This window comes from Callorhinus ursinus, unplaced genomic scaffold (genome assembly GCF_003265705.2).
Source record: "Callorhinus ursinus isolate GAN/ISIS: 27379988/994484 unplaced genomic scaffold, GSC_fseal_2.0 scaffold3, whole genome shotgun sequence".
NCBI classification, from domain to species: Eukaryota; Metazoa; Chordata; class Mammalia; order Carnivora; family Otariidae; genus Callorhinus; species Callorhinus ursinus.
The window spans coordinates 8194595-8212086 of record NW_027397065.1 but is presented as its reverse complement, the minus strand read 5'-3'; the positions used below and the strand labels follow the sequence as shown (position 1 = coordinate 8212086).

At 36.7% G+C, this 17492-nt stretch overlaps 1 protein-coding gene across 2 annotated transcripts in view; it reads right to left on the bottom strand.

Moving 5' to 3' along the window:
• ADGRV1 (adhesion G protein-coupled receptor V1) overlaps positions 1-17492 on the bottom strand; it is a 524455-nt gene that overhangs the window by 437400 nt on the left and 69563 nt on the right. For both annotated transcript variants that reach the window (XM_073887989.1, XM_073887998.1), the window contains 5 exons: positions 15833-15959; positions 14416-14633; positions 13040-13783; positions 10362-10735; positions 414-590 (listed from right to left, as the gene is read on the bottom strand). In XM_073887989.1, the coding sequence (XP_073744090.1) occupies positions 414-590; positions 10362-10735; positions 13040-13783; positions 14416-14633; positions 15833-15959 (1640 nt within the window). The remainder of the gene's footprint in view (positions 1-413; positions 591-10361; positions 10736-13039; positions 13784-14415; positions 14634-15832; positions 15960-17492) is intronic.

The window sequence follows — 17492 nt, the reverse complement described above, 5'->3', positions numbered from 1 at the left end:
ATAAAACTGTAACACAAATCATTCAAAAATCCTCCTTTCTTTTTTACATAAATAAATACAAAAACAGTGGCACCTGGGTGGCTCTGGTCAAGCATCTTAGTCAAGCATCTACCTTCGGCTCAGGTCATGATCTTGGGGTCCTGGGATCAAGCCCCACATCAGGCTCCTTGCTCAGGTGGGGAGTCTGCTTCTCCCTCTCCTTCTGTCCCTACCCACCATCCCTAGCGTGCTCTCTCTCTCTAAAATATATAAAATCTTTAATAAATACAAAAACATTTTAAACCATGGTATTTACCTAATGATCTAATTACTTTAAATTGCTTAAATAGCAAGATTCTGCAAACAAATTACAGAACCATGAGGTAAAGAAAAGCCTTCTAGGAGACTTTCAAGGAAACAAAGGTAGCGTTTACCTCAGATCTCTGCCAAGGAAGGAATGTGATAGTTCCACTGGCATTAGCAAAATCGTCAACAAGGTAATTAATGCCGTCAGATTCAATCTGTGAGATGGTGTAAAACACATGCACATAATCCAGAGCTCCTCTGGTTCGCTCCACCACACATGAAATTGTGGATCCTTCGTCTGCAATCTGAAATTGAACATAAATTATTTATAAGTATATACCAATTCAAATCAGTGATAAAATTGTAATGCTTTCATGGAGTCCTTTTACCATAAACTTAATTCTGTAACTTTCTAACACTCTAAGCAGACCTCTACATTCTTGTCTCTTATAGATTTTACAAAAATACAAAATACAGAAATTATGCAAGTAATTATTATAATCAGTTCACTGTACATGTAGTTCATTCATTGAATTCATCCAGCCATAGTGCTGGACACTATGATACAAAAGATTACCCAAAAAAGCACAGTCCATCCTCTGGATAAATCTAAAGAGGAAGATAAACTCCAAGTTTTATGATAAGTTGAGCAGAGACAAACCAAATGGGGGGCAGAAGTGAGGGGTAGAGGTTAGAACATGACATCAGGGAGAACATTCTAGGCATGGTTAAAAAGTAATAGAGTGGATTTCATGAAACAATTTTGAGGATAGCATAAAGTGACAAGTGGCTAGAGCCTTGAGAAATGTCTGGTAGGGAGACAAGAGTCAGGTCAGTGAGGGCATTTATGTTTGCTTAATATTTTTTGATAGTTTTGTCATACAGACATATGTATATACATGTCTATAGGTATTTTTCACATGGAAAATATTTTTATCTGAACACTTAACACTTAAAAATTATATGAAGCAAGAAGTTGGAAGAGCTTGTATTTATTTATTTATTTAGAGAGCATATGAGCAGGGGAGGGGCAGAGGAAGAGACAATTCCAAGCAGGCTCCACTCCCATACAGAGCTCAACATGGGATTCAGTCTCATGACCCTGAGATCATGACCTGAGCCGAAATCAAGAGTCAGACGCCTAAACAACTGAGCCACCCAGGTGCTCTGAAAGGTCCTTTAGGATAGTCTTCATACTCTTAAATTCTCAGTCTTTTAATGCAATTTTATTTTTATGTTGGTAATCATATATGTAATTCATAGAAAAACGAACTGAAACTGAGTGAGTAGAGCTCAAAATACAAATCCTAACTTAGATAATGTCATTCTATTTTTCATATCAATCATAAGCACCTCTGTCAGCATTAGATAGAGCCATTTTGGAGTCAACACTGGTACTGGAAAGAACAGATTTGAAATTTATCCACAAATAGGCAACAGTCAAAACAGTTAACAATGAGCATGGAGGCACCAGATGTTCCAGTAAATGCAGAGTTTCACCAACCGTCAACACCCCTACTTCAAAGAGTAATAGCAAACTTAGGTGCCCCATAGTAAACAAGACCAAACACTCCTGGGACAATACTGTAACTCTTTTATTTGCCTGCAGGTCCTGGCATGAGAAGCCCAAAATGACAGGTGGTTGTTCAGAAGAGGCCCCAGTGTGTCTCCTGGTTGACACCCCTTGACCCAGACAGAATCAGAACTTCTAATCCAGTGAGAGTGGGAAACACAAATTCTGGCAGTTGGTCATTAAGAGTGATGGAGATAGGGTCACTCTTCTACCTCTTGCCTCCTGAGCCCAGGTAGCCTAGGTACTGGGAACACTGAACAGGTATCAGCCACCGGATACATACCGGATCATGGCAGACAACATCCCCACCCTACAAGATGTGGTCCCTGAGCTGGCACCTTAGCTGAGTCATTAACAGGCCATCCCATTATGGTAGTAAGCCAGCTGCTTCAGGTGATGTGGTATAGAGGAAGGGCAGGCAATCCTAGGGCTGTGTGCCCGTTGTTACACCTCCTTCACATAAAATAAGCCCCTTTGAGGCAGGCTTCCCAGTGGACACAGCAGGCATTCTTTTAGCCTTCAGATGATGGTCTGGCAGACTACTAAGAACACAAACTCATTAGATAAAGTAAGTATTAATTCCAATAATAATGAGTTTCTGCCCTCTCTGGAGTAAAACAGTCCCACACTTAGTGCCCACTTCCATCCACCTGTTCACGTGACTCTTCCCCAAACTTCCTTGTCTCTAGTCTTGGTGGTCCCAAGCCCCTGCCAGACCATGATGTCATTAGCACTGCTCAAACTGTATCTTCATAACTTCAGACTATTTCTCCCCTCACATAAGATGAATGGCCAAGTGGGCTGTTCATTGCTCTGCTCTCATCCTTAAGAGTCACTCCTGAATGGAGCAGTAGAGTGGTGGTGGCCCACTTTCAGCAAGCACTAATACATCAAGTCAAGTCAGGCTGGGGTGAAGCAGGCTGAATTTTTCCTCCTCCATCAGTTAGTTACAGGTTTTAGGGTAAAGGTCAAAGAGTTGACTTTTAAATATGTCCAGTATGAAATGTCTACTAAATATCTAAGAGATGTGTCAAGTGGGCAGCTAGAGAAATGAGTGTGGAGCTTTGGAGAGAGGCCATGATTGACATGATAAATTTGGGAGGCATCAATATACAAATGATATTTAAGGCCACATACAAATGGTACATAAATATATCGTTATATAAATACTATTTAAAGACTGGATGAGAGGACAAGAGAAGTAACTACAGATGGAAAAAAATGGACCAAGTATAATCAGTTATGCCATAACACTGGTTTGAAATCATAAAATTGTCCCAATGTAACTGATATATCTGAGAGCATAACAAGGATAACCCATAATCCATAATCTATAATGTGGATTTCACATTTGTTTATGTGATTTCATCTACAAGAAACATGGTGAACACAGAAAACTGCACCAACCTGAAGCAAGCTACAAGGGAACACACAAACACACCTGAAATATCTACCAGCTACCTCTGTGCAACACGTATGTTGCCAGCCACACTTCACTCCATCTAAAGTGACAATCTTCCCTCTGATGTCAGATAACCCTCTTCTCATCATTTCACAAGAATATACAACGTGCAATTCCTCTGACACATGCTTTGCAAGCAAACTTAAGTTTTTTCCCCCCTAGGTATACAGCATATTTCTTGTAGTATATGAGTATTAAACATTTATTATGTAAATCTGCTTATTAGGTCCCTATCTTTCTTTTTACATGTCACTGAGCAAGTTTTTGAGTAGTGGTCTCCTAACCCATTTTCCCCTTATGTTCTGTTTCCTTTATCTAATTTGGCATAGTGTAGTGATCTTTAGGAGCCCCTCTATCACATGATGGCAGAACTGAGTGCTCTGAAGTTGGGGCCCTCCAACCCTGAGGCTGCAGAGAAGGCGAAGCAGCACAGAAAGCCAAGGACTTAATAAGCATGTAATTGAATTCCCACTTTCTACCTAGGCGTCTACATCAGCATTTTCATCACAGCTGCCAGTACATAAAAGTGTGATGGAAAGAGCATGGCTTTTAGCTTAAACCAGTCCTGAGTTTCTTCGCTCTACCACTTATCACGTGATTTCTTCTTAAAATGAAGATCATGTCTCATGGATTTGGGTGGAGATAAAACAAGTATCTTATATGGTACCTACAGTAATATATTAAGTACTGAAAAATTTTTATATTTCTTCTCCTTAACAAACATACAGACACATACACAATTGCAAAAAATAATGCTACATTCCCTCATTTTATCAAGAAATATATATGCTCACATATTGAAAAAAAACAAATTCCCAACCATTTTGTTCCCTATCACAATGGGAACACATTTGCCCCATTATCCCACCCCCAGTTTTAACCAGAATGAACATTTTTAATGAGTTATTAATAAACCATTAATCCCAGTATGTGACTACTCAGCCTTTCCCTTTTTAGCAAGAGGTATGGATGAAACAGATCCAAAGATATATTCAGGAGTCTTTATGTCTCCTTACAACTTCTTACCAAGTCAATGAGCATTACCATGCAGCACCCAAGACTAAGAAAAGAACTTTTTACTTGCAGGAATCACACGGGGAAAAGCTATTTAACCATGCTTTCGTTTAATAAAGCCCTAATCAAAATGTATCAGCTACTATTTTCAACTTAAAAAAAAAAAAACAAAGGCTATCTATATCCAATACAACTGTGTATAAATATGTGCTTATATAAAAGTTTCACAGATTTAATGAACTAATAATTTAAATAATAAAGGAAATTACAAATCGGCGATCAGGAAGAAGCTTCAAATGTCAAAGGTCCATAAAAATCCACTTTTCATACTTAAGAATTTACAGAGAAATGACATAGTGTCTGAGATTTGCTTTAAAAATTACTTCAGCCAAAAAAAAAGAAAGAGAGAAAATTGGCAAAAGGCTGATAAATGTTGAAGCTTAGCTGGCGGGTCACTGGGGTTCATTATTCTATTTTCTCTAGTTTTATATAAACATATATGAAATTTTCCACTTAAAAAAGATTTTTTTTAATTCAGCTTTTTGATTGCCATCTCATCGCCCTGACAGAGATTCTGATTCAGAAATGGAGTCCTCAATAAGGAATGGTGTTCTGGAATATACATGAGCTATTTCTGATTAAGGTCATCATGCACAATACTTTGGGAAATACTAAACCAGATGATGGAATTATTAATACTACAAGATAATTAAGACAGAAAATAAAGAGTTAAAATATTTTTGTCTGTTAAAATATACATCTAATTGCCTTTGGAATCATGATACAAGCAAAGGTTTAGGCCAGTATATGAGAAGCATAACATCAAGAAATAATCATCAAAACCACCATCATTCAGTTTTTCACAAGAAACAACAATAGCCGCTGCTGTTTTCTTTTGAGTCAAAAATTCCCTCAATCTTCAGATCTGCAGGAGAGTAATTATGAAGCTTAACCATCAGAAAAGTTTCTGAAACATATTTTCCCAGAAAAAATAATGCACTGAGCCATAAATTGGCTTTCTGTATTAGAAGAGAAGATTAAAGCTAATGCCTAATAATTATACATCAAATTAATTTTTTATTTTGTTTCACACTTGGATAAAGATCTGTGATATCAGATTATATCAATATCACTTATATCTAAAGGAATCTATTCACATAACATATGGCAGGCACTTAAAAACAAATACAGTCCAAGCTAAATAATATTCTCATTTTGATAAAGATCCTCTCAAAATGTCTCTAAATTATTCTTAAGCTGTGAGTTTATATACATAAAATGCAATCCAAGTATCACTTATAAAAAAATGAGACTAGCAAGTTCTATGAATCATTATGAAAAGCAATCTCATTACTTTATAATTACTTGGTATACAAGACTGTAGAAATAGTGCTAAAATAAGGTGGAGAGAAAGTAACATTGAAGATTACACAGAAAAACAAAATATGGGAGGAAAACATGAGAATGTGGTTGCTATGCTACAGAGCCAACAAAACTCAGTCATCTGTTCAATATAGATACCACCTGGAATCCAGAGGCCTCATTGGCACAGCCCCATCAGGGCTCTCAACTACATACAGGTTTATTCATTCTTTCAATTATAATTTATTAAGCACCTGCTATTTAGAAGAATATGGTGTACCTGGTTAAGATAGAACAAATCACAAAATAATTATCAATTCTTTCAATATGGCATATTCCGCATATTCTCATTATTTAAGGTGTGATTGTGCTTTCATTTTAACCTTCATATTATTTTATTTCATGAATCTAGGAAAATGTAAAAGTATAACCTGACTCAGAGAGAAGTCTTTAAATATCTCTATTACCTTCAGCATTTTTGAAGGGATAAGAAAAAAAACTAACTGTTCACTGTCACTACAAGACAATGAAGAATCTATGGAAACGATAGTGGTTTTTATTTCTAAAAATCAAGCAAGTAACTATAAAATTTAAGCCCTGCAGACAATTCCAAACATAGAGTAAACCAGCAATTCTCACATACGTTAGTTTCAGGACCCCTAAACACTCATAAAAATTATTAAGAACCCCAAGGAGGTTTTTGCTTATGTTGGTGAAATCTGATATTTATCATTTTACTAAAGAAAATTGAAAAGAATTTAAATATTGATACATTAACTCATTCAATAATAAACTCATTACATGCTAACATAAGCAACATGTTTTATGTGAATAACTATATTTTCTAAAAAAAATTAGTGACAAAGGGGCATTGTTTTACATTTTTTTAGATCTCTTTTAATGTCTAGCTTAATAGAAGACAGCTAGATTCTCCTATCTCCTTTCACAATCAAGTTCTCTGCTGCTACTTTTTATCTTGGTTGAAATATATTAAAAATATGCAGCCTCACAGAGATATGTAACTGGAAAAGGAGGATTTAAATAGTCTTGGCAGATAGTTATGGATATTCTTCCTCCACATTATACCCATTTGACAAGTAATAGTTTCTTAGAATTTAGTTGCAATGTGAAATCAGACTCTAATACATTAAAACCCATTGGTCTATCTCACACTTCAAATCACTTCAGTAAGCAATCAATAAATATTATTGATGATGATAATAGAAATATTTCATATTAATATCACTCCTGTCTTCAAATCACACCAAGATGAAAGTAAGAGTTCTATACTTATACTCTTAATATTTTCAGGAATGAAAATTCTAAAATATTCCTGACAAATTCCAATGGTGGATCTTTAGGCTCAACAACACTTTCTTATATTAACTGTCTAAATTTTACTCTTTCCAATATAGATATATTCTATTTCCCTCTCATTTGGGCTTGGAGAATAACCAGTCATGTTTTCTCTTCCTTTCCAGCAGTTCTAATAGTACAGGTGTTGTGGCCTAAATAGCAAAGTTCTCTCTTCTACCATTAAAGACTTGACTGGTCCTGTTAAAATTCCAAGATTTCTGGAAACAGGCAAAGCTACATACCTGCATGGAGGTAAACCAACACCAACACAATCTATCAGTGGAACTTGTGAGGCAAGCCAGCATTGAAAACTCACTATAATGGCCCACAAAGCCAGAGAAACACTCAAAAATTATTCCTCATTTTGGGCAGGGTTTTAACATTTATAGTTTTGGGTTTTGTTTTTTTTTTCAGTTTAGTTGTTTATGCAGCTAAATGAATCTAAATGTGTTTGTGGTTTCAACTAGGAGCCTTCTCATGTCTTACTATTAGAATACATTCATAAGTTCAACTAAGGTTTATTGAATACCTATTATGCTCCATTCTAGGTGTTGGAGATACAATAATAAACAATAAGTCCTTCTTACACTCAGAGTTCTTTTATCTCTGTGGTTGGAAGGGATAGCCAATAAATAAGCAGACTTATAAATAACAAAGGGAATTTAAGAGTATAATCAATGCTACAGAAGAAAGTAAAACTCGGTGAAGGGATGGAGAACAACTAGTTGGGAGAAGGGAGGGGGGGATTACTTAAAACAAGCAAGTCTTCACTGAGGAGATGTCTTTAGAACTGAGACTTGAATGACTGATTCTGAGATTGACAGTGTTCCAAATAGAGAGGCTAGGAAGCCCTGATGCCCTGAGACTGGAACTGAAACATGCAAGTCTGACTGAAACATACTGACCAAAGAGGAGTCTGACCAACAGGAAGCCAGAGCCATTGGCAGATGCCAGGTCATAAAGGGAATTAAAGGGAAGCTGATTTTACATGGCACCTTAATGGTTCTCACAACTTGATGGAAGACACCTGTCTTTAAAAATAGACATGATGAGGGGTGCCTGGGTGGCTCAGATGGTTAAGCATCTGCCTTCGGCTCAGGTCATGATCTTAGGGTCCTAGGATCGAGTCCCACATGGACCCTGCTTCTCCCCCTGCCTGCCAATCCCCCTGCTTATACTCTCCCTCTCTCTCTCTCTCTCTGGCAAATAAATAAAACCTTTAAAAAAATAAAATAAAATAAAAATAGAGCTGATGATACTAAAACTATAGGGGGAAAGACAAAATTAGAAGTCACAAGAAATAGGTTCAAATTCCAGTTCTTCCCACTGTACCTTAGGAGAAAAAAAAGTAAAATTAATATTTATTTAATGCTGATAACTGCCAAGCTTTGAATCAGGCATTTGATCCAGTCTTATTTAATTCAACTTGGGTTATTTTTTCAGGTCTCTAAGCTTCTAACCTTATTAAGTGGAGAGAATCATAAGTAATATTTGTTGCAGCTGTATTATGGATTGTCAGGTATATAAAAAATTGACCATGTAAAATTCTTTAATGACTAAATATTTAAAAGTATTATCATTATAGATAAACATATTTCTTTTTTTAATCAACCTTAAATTTTATTGTTATGTTAATCACCATACATTACATCATTAGCTTTTGATGTAGTGTTCCATGATTCATTGTTTGTGCATAACACCCAGTGCTCCATGCAGAACGTGCCCCCTTGAATACCCATCACCAGGCTAACCCATCCCCCCACCCTCCTCCCCTCTAGAACCCTGTTTGTTTTTCAGAGTCCATCATCTCTCATGGTTCGTCTCCCCCTCTGACTTACTCCCCCTCATTCTTCCCCTCCTGCTATCTTCTTCTTTTTCTTTTTTCTTAACATATGTTGCATTATTTGTTGCAGAAGTACAGATCTGCGACTCAACAGTCTTGCACAATTCACAGCGCTCACCATAGCACATACCCTCCCCAATGTCTATCACCCAGCCACCCCATCCCTCCCACCCCCCACCACTCCAGCAACACTCAGTTTGTTTCCTGAGATTAAGAATTCCTCCTATCAGTGAGGTCATATGATACATGTCTTTCTCTGACTGACTTATTTCACTCAGCGTATTTCTTTTGTAAGTTATCGATTTATATGACATTTATGCTCCCTAGTGTAGGATATTCTAGTATTTCTGGTATAGAAAAAGCCAATTATTTGAAGATCTCTTAGGATTATCACCAAACCAAAGAGCTAAGAAGGGCAATAAGACATTCCAGAGAGCGAGCTTCCCAATTTGAGCTAGGTCAGGCCTATGACCAAGATACTTTTTTTCACCCTCTACTAATTCATGGTGTTCTTAATTGTTTCAATTTACAAAAATGCCCTTCTACATCTACAAGAATCAACTTGCAAAGGGAAGGACTCTTGTTTCCTGGCATCCTTTCATGGAGATGTTGTCACACTCAACACCTGGGAAGTGGTGTCATGAGATCTCACATTACTGGACAGGAAACCAAGATGATTACGAATCTTTGAAAACCTGGAAAGAACTGATAAGGACAGTAAAAGAGCCTAATGAATGAAGCTGGCCAAGAAAGGTGATAAGGAAGGCATTACACCCAAGACATGCAACATGGAAGAATGTTGTAACTACTTAAGTACGTTTCACGCACACACACACACACACACAAAAAACCTCAAAAAATTGCATTTCAATAGTTTCAATTACTATTATCCATAGAAGCTTTCAACATACACTATTTCATTTACTTATGCAGTATCCAAAGAGTAGCCAAAGTAAATGACACACGGAATATTCTGTGCATTCTGTGAAGTGCATTAACTTTAAAAATAACTGCCGAGGGGCGCCTGGGTGGCTCAGATGGTTAAGCGTCTGCCTTTGGCTCAGGTCATGATCCCAGGGTCCTGGGATCGAGCCCTGCATTGGGGTCCCTGCTCCTTGGGGAGCCTGCTTCTCCCTCTCCCTCTGCCTGTCGCACCCCCTGCTTGTACGCTCTTTCTCCATCAGATAAATAATAAAATCTTTAAAAAAAAAATAACTGCCAAAGTTTCATTTGCTAACTCCTTATTACTTCTATCAGTTGATTAAGACTCTGATTCAAACTGTGAACTTATAAGAGGAAAGACCTTTTAATTTACTTTTGCAACCACTGGCTCTAGCATACTTCTGGGCTTAGAGCAGATACTTAAGCATGTTTCCCAAATGAAAGAAAGCCCACTCCCAAACTTCCAAACAAATCCACCTACAATGAATTTTTTAACTCCAAAATTCCCCCAGCTCACTACTTACCTCTGGTATACAAGTTCCTGTGAAACCAAACAAGCCATTGGCATTGTCACTTTTTTGTATTATTAATCTTGCTGTAGTATTCTCTTCAGAAATGCGAGCTCCTCCACATACAGAGACCAGTTTAAGAATAAATAATTCTTCTCCCTCCTCTTCATTATCATCTCTTGCAGAAATAATGAATGATTTGTTAGTTTCTCCCTGTCTGAATTCCAGATATCCAGACACAGGGTGTAAATCACTCTTTGCTGGCATAGCATGAAGTTCATAAATTTCTTCCAGGGTCAGTTTCCGCTCATAGGACCTCACATCCTGCATCAAGCCTGTAAATCTGTCATTGCCATTCAATCCTGCCCCAATTCTCAGTGTTCCAGGACCTGAAATTAGAAATGGGTTTAATTGCTACAATATCCACAAGTATTCTGTCCCACATTACAAGTGTGATTCAGAAAGCAAAGCAATTTTGTTGAGAGCTTTTATTAGATAAGTAAAACACATAACAAGAATACAATCAAATAAAGGCTATTTTCAGTTATGATGAAAAATGAATCTGTAATTGCTGGGATTTAAGATATTTTGTACTGAAGGTTTTTTGTACATGTGTATATATGTGTGTATATGTATACATGTATGTATGAGTGTATATTTAGATAGACATTTCTTCCAGGAAATTTTAAAATTTCCTTGTGCATCTAAGAATGGAATGATTCAATTCAGTCACAAACTGAACTCTTGTATTACTATTTTTCCAGAACGTCAAGGCTTAATCTGTTAGAAATGCATCTTGAGTTAAATAAAGCTGTGAGAATTCAACAAACGTTTTCATGGACCAAATATAACTCTTTACCCAAACAGTTAATGCAATGGATGTAGAAAAAGTATTCCTCCCCGGGAACAGTACCGTAGGCAAGTCTTACAGACTTTTTCATAGTAATCACAACATACAACCCAATTATATTACTCTTTATCAGTAACAACCCTTTTCAAAAATTTACCAATTCTTATTTCTTTACTTATTCCCTCTCCAATAACTCAAGCAAGAAATTTCCATAAGATGAGAGCTTGGCAGTGCTTTGGGAAAAAAGTACAAGCAATATTTTTTATCAAAATCATCCACCAAAGCAGCGCTTACAAGTCACTACCCACTACCCAGGTGGTTCTTTCAGGGTAGTCAGAAGTATCCTGCACATTATTATCACAGTGGCCCCCACGCATTCTCCAGTGGTTCTGGGCTGACTATTTAGTAGTAAGAGGAATATACCTACAACAGGCAAAAATATGGATAAATATTATCAACAGTACTGAGCAAAAGAGGCCAGGCACTCAAATATACACACTGCTCAGTTCTATTTACACAAAGTAAAAAACAGGAGAAACTAATCTTATGCTCTTAGAAATGGCAATAGGAGGTGGGCAGGGTGGTGAGTCAGTGACTGGAGAAGAGCCAGGGGGATTCTGGAATGCTATTTCATGATCTGGGGCTAGCTACCCAGGTGCTGAAACTGATGAATTTAAAGTTTTAAAAACTGATCTACCTGTATACCTGCGATCTACCAGTATACTTGTGATATGTACACTTCCATATATTTTACACTATATATCTCATCAATAAATTTTAAATACATATATACTTTAAATTTTTTCTTTCCAAGGTACAAATTACAAAAACAATCTAAGTTCCTTGCAGTAAGCTAAACAGAGAAAAGAAACACCAGCTCTCACTTTCCCCAATCTTTCCCACTCTCATCCTACCAACATGCCATCACCAAACGAATCAACGTAGTCACACAATCAAAAGGTGATTAATTTAATGCTACAGAGTGCTATAAACATAATCCTTGCAGTTGAAATCAGTAGTGTGTGCATGTTGTTTCCTTTGCCCATCTTTTTTTTCTACTAGGAACAAAAAATACAACCAGACATCCAGTGCAGGAGGTTCAGAAGAAAAATATTCTATTAAGCTATAACCATAAAAGCTGTGCTCTACTTTCTTACTAAGCAAAAATAATCACGTCCTAGGATGGAGGGGCTGGGAAGGAATTGGTGATTATAAGAGAGATAACCAAATTCTGTGTTTAAATATGCACAAAGATGTATTTCTCAAAGAAACAGCATGTAATCCAGCTTAAAGACAGCAAAGATTATTTCTTCAAAGCTCTCCATAGGATTCACCACTTTACCTACTGATACTATAAACCCATGTACTTGCTGGGCTTTTAAGAGAAATTTTTCTTTTTTAATTCCTTTTAACCTTATGCCCAACCCTTCACCTCCAACAAGACCTCCCAAGCATCAGTTCCCCAAATACAATATGCTCTTTCACCTTTCTACATCTCTGCTCTTTTTTCTACATGGAATTATCATGCCCCATCCCTCCTCCTACCAGTGGAAGGATAAACATTCCTCCTTCTTAGTCTTTTTCTTTCTTCCTACAACACACTGAAGTGATCTCTTTGCATATCTCTCTCCCAGAACCTATTTTAGGTACCTCAAGGGCAGACACTGCCTGATTCATTTCTGCAACACTCAGTACAGAACTATTGTCTTGGCAGGCATAAGTTTTATTTAAAGAAATTAAACCAATACACAAGCAGATTTTTAATACCTGTTAGCCTTTTTAAGAAATCAAAATTTTTAAAAAATTCGAAATTCAGTATCCTATTTATAAAGATAACACTCACCATCAGTTATGGCTTCTCCTTTCAGACTCTTGATTCCTCTGGGCATTGCATTTCCATCAAGGTAGAATTCAATTATACCATCATCCAGGATAATTAGGAGATGAAGCCAAACATTTTCTTCTAAATACTTCGTGACTGTTGTCTTGGCAATATATGTAGCATTGGAACCCAAAGTTTTGTAATGAAGAGAAAGTGTCACATGGGATTCATTTGTCTGAATTTTTACCCCATAGTAGATGCTTCCATTACCATCATCCTTTGCTATAACAAATCCATTTGTATTGGCATTGGGCATTACCCAAGCTGAAAATGTAAAGTTGGCAACTGAGTTGTTCCTGGAAGGATGGTATTTTGGATTAACAGTTCCAAATGCGCCCTCTAGTCCACTGAAATACAAAGCATCTGTTCCACTGTGGTGATGCCGCATGTGCGGTTGTAAATGCACAGTGCTGGGGAAAATTCCAACCAGCAAAAAATCTGTCATTGGAGGCAAACCATCAGTGAAGTCACTGGACAGTATTTCCCAGCCTACTCGTACATCACCAAACATACCCTGCTGCCTCAAAATGGTAAAGTTTGTAATATAAGACATATCATCTTCTGAGAGGACATCTTCTGCAACTTCTCTCTCTAAGCACTCTGGATCCAAGATGAACACTCCAAAGGGATCATCATTGAATGGAATCATTACTGTCACCTGGAGGTTGGTTCCTGCTAGTTGGCCCCCAGGACCTGGGGATCCACCTGTAATAAGATGATTTATAATGAATAAGAAATCAGAATTTGAAGTACTTTATCGTATAAGGTGAAGACAAAAGGAATTTGACTAGCAAACTTCTGGTTAAATAATATATTCATTGGTCAGTGGAACAACTGTTTTGCCATATGGTTTTCACCGTATCTTCAGGGGTATTTTGATTCAGAATAATTTCATTAATAACCAATCAAGCCTGAAAAGAGGATATTAACTAGAGAGTTTTATTTCCTGTGCTTCAAACCAAAAGTGATGGGAAAATTGATTGTTTAAATTGTTTAAATGGCACAAAGACCAAGCTTTCAGCTTTCAGCTTTCATGAATCTGTACTTTCTAACTTCCATTAATATTTTGTTGGAGATACTCTACTTGGTGTGGAGAAAAATCTATTTACAAGTTTGAGGATGAATGTAAGTCTCCATCCATAAAACTTAACCAAGCTAAAGCCACAAAATGAATGTTAAAAATAACACTTCTATCAAAAAGGGCATTTTTGACATTTAAAGTTGGACAATCAAGATATACTTACTTCATTAATTGCATTTTCTATACAGCTCTAATTATTTACTTGTGAAACATTAAATCTCAGTAGTGAAACAAAAAAGATGGAAAAACACAGCACCTGATATGTTTACAAGCTTTAAAATATAAAATTCATTGAATTCAGGAATTTTATCTGGAAAAGCACGGAGAATTATTGGTTTGGCTTCTTCTCCATCCATAAAGTTAACAATCCCTGAAGTTTCATAGAACTCTTGTCCAGGCTGCAAAGCAGAATCATTCTGAAATAGTTGCCAAGCCACAGAAACATTGCCAAAGTGTCCTCGATGCCTCAAAATCCTACATAACAATTTAAAGAAAATTAATTTTTATGAAAAATGTATAAGAAGTGAATTTTACTCTAATGACAGCTTTCAGTGTTACCTCAGAAATATTCTTTTACTATTTATTGTCTTTAATATAAACTAGCCAGCCAGTCCTTATTCAGCAACCATGATGAATCTCATGGTAAGAGAATGAGGCAGAACTTTAAATAACAAAGAGAAGCAGTCTTAAAAGTCCCAACTGAAGGGTAAATTCCAAACCCAACTGAAAAATATTTAGATGAGAACTGGCAAAAGCTTTTCAAAAGCAAAGGACAGGTTGAGGGTATTCACATATCATTTGAAATAAGAGTTATAGAAGACCTCAGATAACTCAAGTCTCTCCGTCCTGGCAGATGACAGAATTTGGAGTGAGGAGAACAGGAATGATAATTTCTGTTTACCAGCTAAAGTGGTTGTTTTTTTTTAATTTTATTTATTTATTTGAGAGAGAGCAAGAGAGAGCATAAGCGGGTGAAGGGCAGAGGGAGAAGCAGACTCCCTGCTGAGTAGGGAGCCTGATGCGGGACTCCATCCTGGCACTCTGGGATCATGACCTGAGTGGAAGGCAGAAGCCCAACTGACTGAGCCACCCAGACGCCCCTAAAGTGTTTTTTTTTAACAAGTGGCAACAGCATAAACAAAGTTTACTGTTCATTTGTACTACCAACTTTGAAATTACTCAATTCTTTTTTTATTATGTTAATCACCATACATTACATCATTAGTTTTTGATGTAGTGTTCCATGATTCATTGTTTGCGTATAACACCCAGTGCTCCATGCAGTACGTGCCCTCTTTAATACCCATCACTGGGCTAACCCATCCCCCCACGCCCCTCCCCTCTAGAACCCTCAGTTTGTTTCCCAGAGTCCATAGTCTCTCATGGTTCATCTCCCCCTCTGATTTTCCCCCCTTCATTCTTCCCTTCCTGCTATCTTCTTTTTTCTTTTTTAACATATAATGTATTATTTGTTTCAGAGGCACAGGTCTGTGATTCAATAGTCTTACACAATTCACAGTGCTCACCACAGCACATACCCTCACCAATGAAATTACTCAATTCTTAACCAAATTTAAATTTTTGAAATATTAACAATATTTCAAATTTGTGCATACTGAAGGTTTTATTTTATTTTATCCAATTTTGAATTTACCTTATCCAAATACACTTACCAGAAAGCATTAGTCTTTCCTTCTTCTACTGCTTTGTCTATGGGCTCCAAAGAAAAAATGCCATTTGGGTCATCATTAGCTTCAATGATCACTGTAGCTATTCTGTATTGATATACTACTGTGTCACCTAAATTAAAAAGTCAAAATAAGAAAGAATAGTTAGGTTGCTGTTAAATTCATATTTTAAATTAAGAAAAAGTTTATAATGAAGTTCAAATTTCAGCAAGCATTTCCTCACTGAAGGCATAAATAAAAGAGAGAGAAGCCTAAATAAGTTTAATGTGACTTGTCTTTGTGGAAATGTTTAATTATAGAGAACATACTTCATTGAAAAACATACATGATACTTTTCTTCACAATAGGAATATTGCTTCAACAATTTAATTAGAAATCAAAAACATAGTTTTACCTAATTTCAAAGTTTTGAGATAGATTCATTTCATAGAAATAATGAAAGGATTATCCTATAACATAAAAACACTCCTGTTCATATTAATTGGAATGACTGGCTTGACCATTTCCCTTTAAATCTCTGTCTTCAGGCAGCAGTTTGATCCAGTCATGCACAGAACAAAGCAATCTTTATGGTGCTGAAATTGATTCCTCTACTTGAATTCCAACCAGAGTGTGTTACTACCAAAACATCAGGTCTCTTCTCATCACTTCCCTGAGGTCCACAGCTCTTCCTCTTTACTCCTCCTTTTCCCTATGCAAGCAAAATTCCTCCTCATCTTTACTCAATATTTGTTAGTCCTCAGAACCAGCTCAAGCAACATATCTCCCTGGAATTCTTCCTTGAATTCCAAAGTTAAGGTAAGAACATCTCCACTGCATTCCTATAGCACTTCCCACTTTGTCAGTCTATCATAAAATTATCCCACATTAATTTAGTACACACACACACACACACTCTTTACTGTAAGGTCCTTGGACAAATCCTTCTTAATCAATTCTATGCCCTAGCAGAGTAGAGCTCCATAATTGGTACACAAAAGTTATTTATGAATGTTAGCTGAACTGAAAGAAATAAAACTTTCAAAATTAGATGAGGGAAACACCTAAAACTAAAATTATAGAATCAGAAATTATATGTAGCAAACCAGCGTATTAAAAATAATTTATGTACATATACAACAATGTACTCAAACTTACTTGATAATTAGCCAATGAAAAGGGGGGGAACATAAAAAATGGACAGTAAATCATTGTGTAGAAAATGCTGACAATATAGAGTAATAAAAAACTGAAAATATATCATAAAATCAAAGAAAAACAAAAATAACAAAATCTAATTTTGTCAGGGTTCTCCTATCATGTGCATTTGTCATGCAACATATCACAGGTGGTACTAAAAACTCATTCTGTCTCTCCACAGGGAGACTGGACAATATTTAACAAGGGCTCTGAGGATGGCCACATCTTTTGATCCAATAATTCAATCCAGGACATACACTGTGGACAGTAACTATCAGGCACAGATATCCACTGCCAGCACGAGGTCATGTTGGAGATGTTGCCCGTCCAGCCCTCCCACCATTGATCCCCTCAAGCCCTCAATGTGCTGACATCATGAAAGAGGAGAGAAAAGTGAAAGAGAAAGAACAAAGAAGGGATGCACAAATTGTGTCATCCAAGTCTTCATAGCTAAAGTCATTAGATC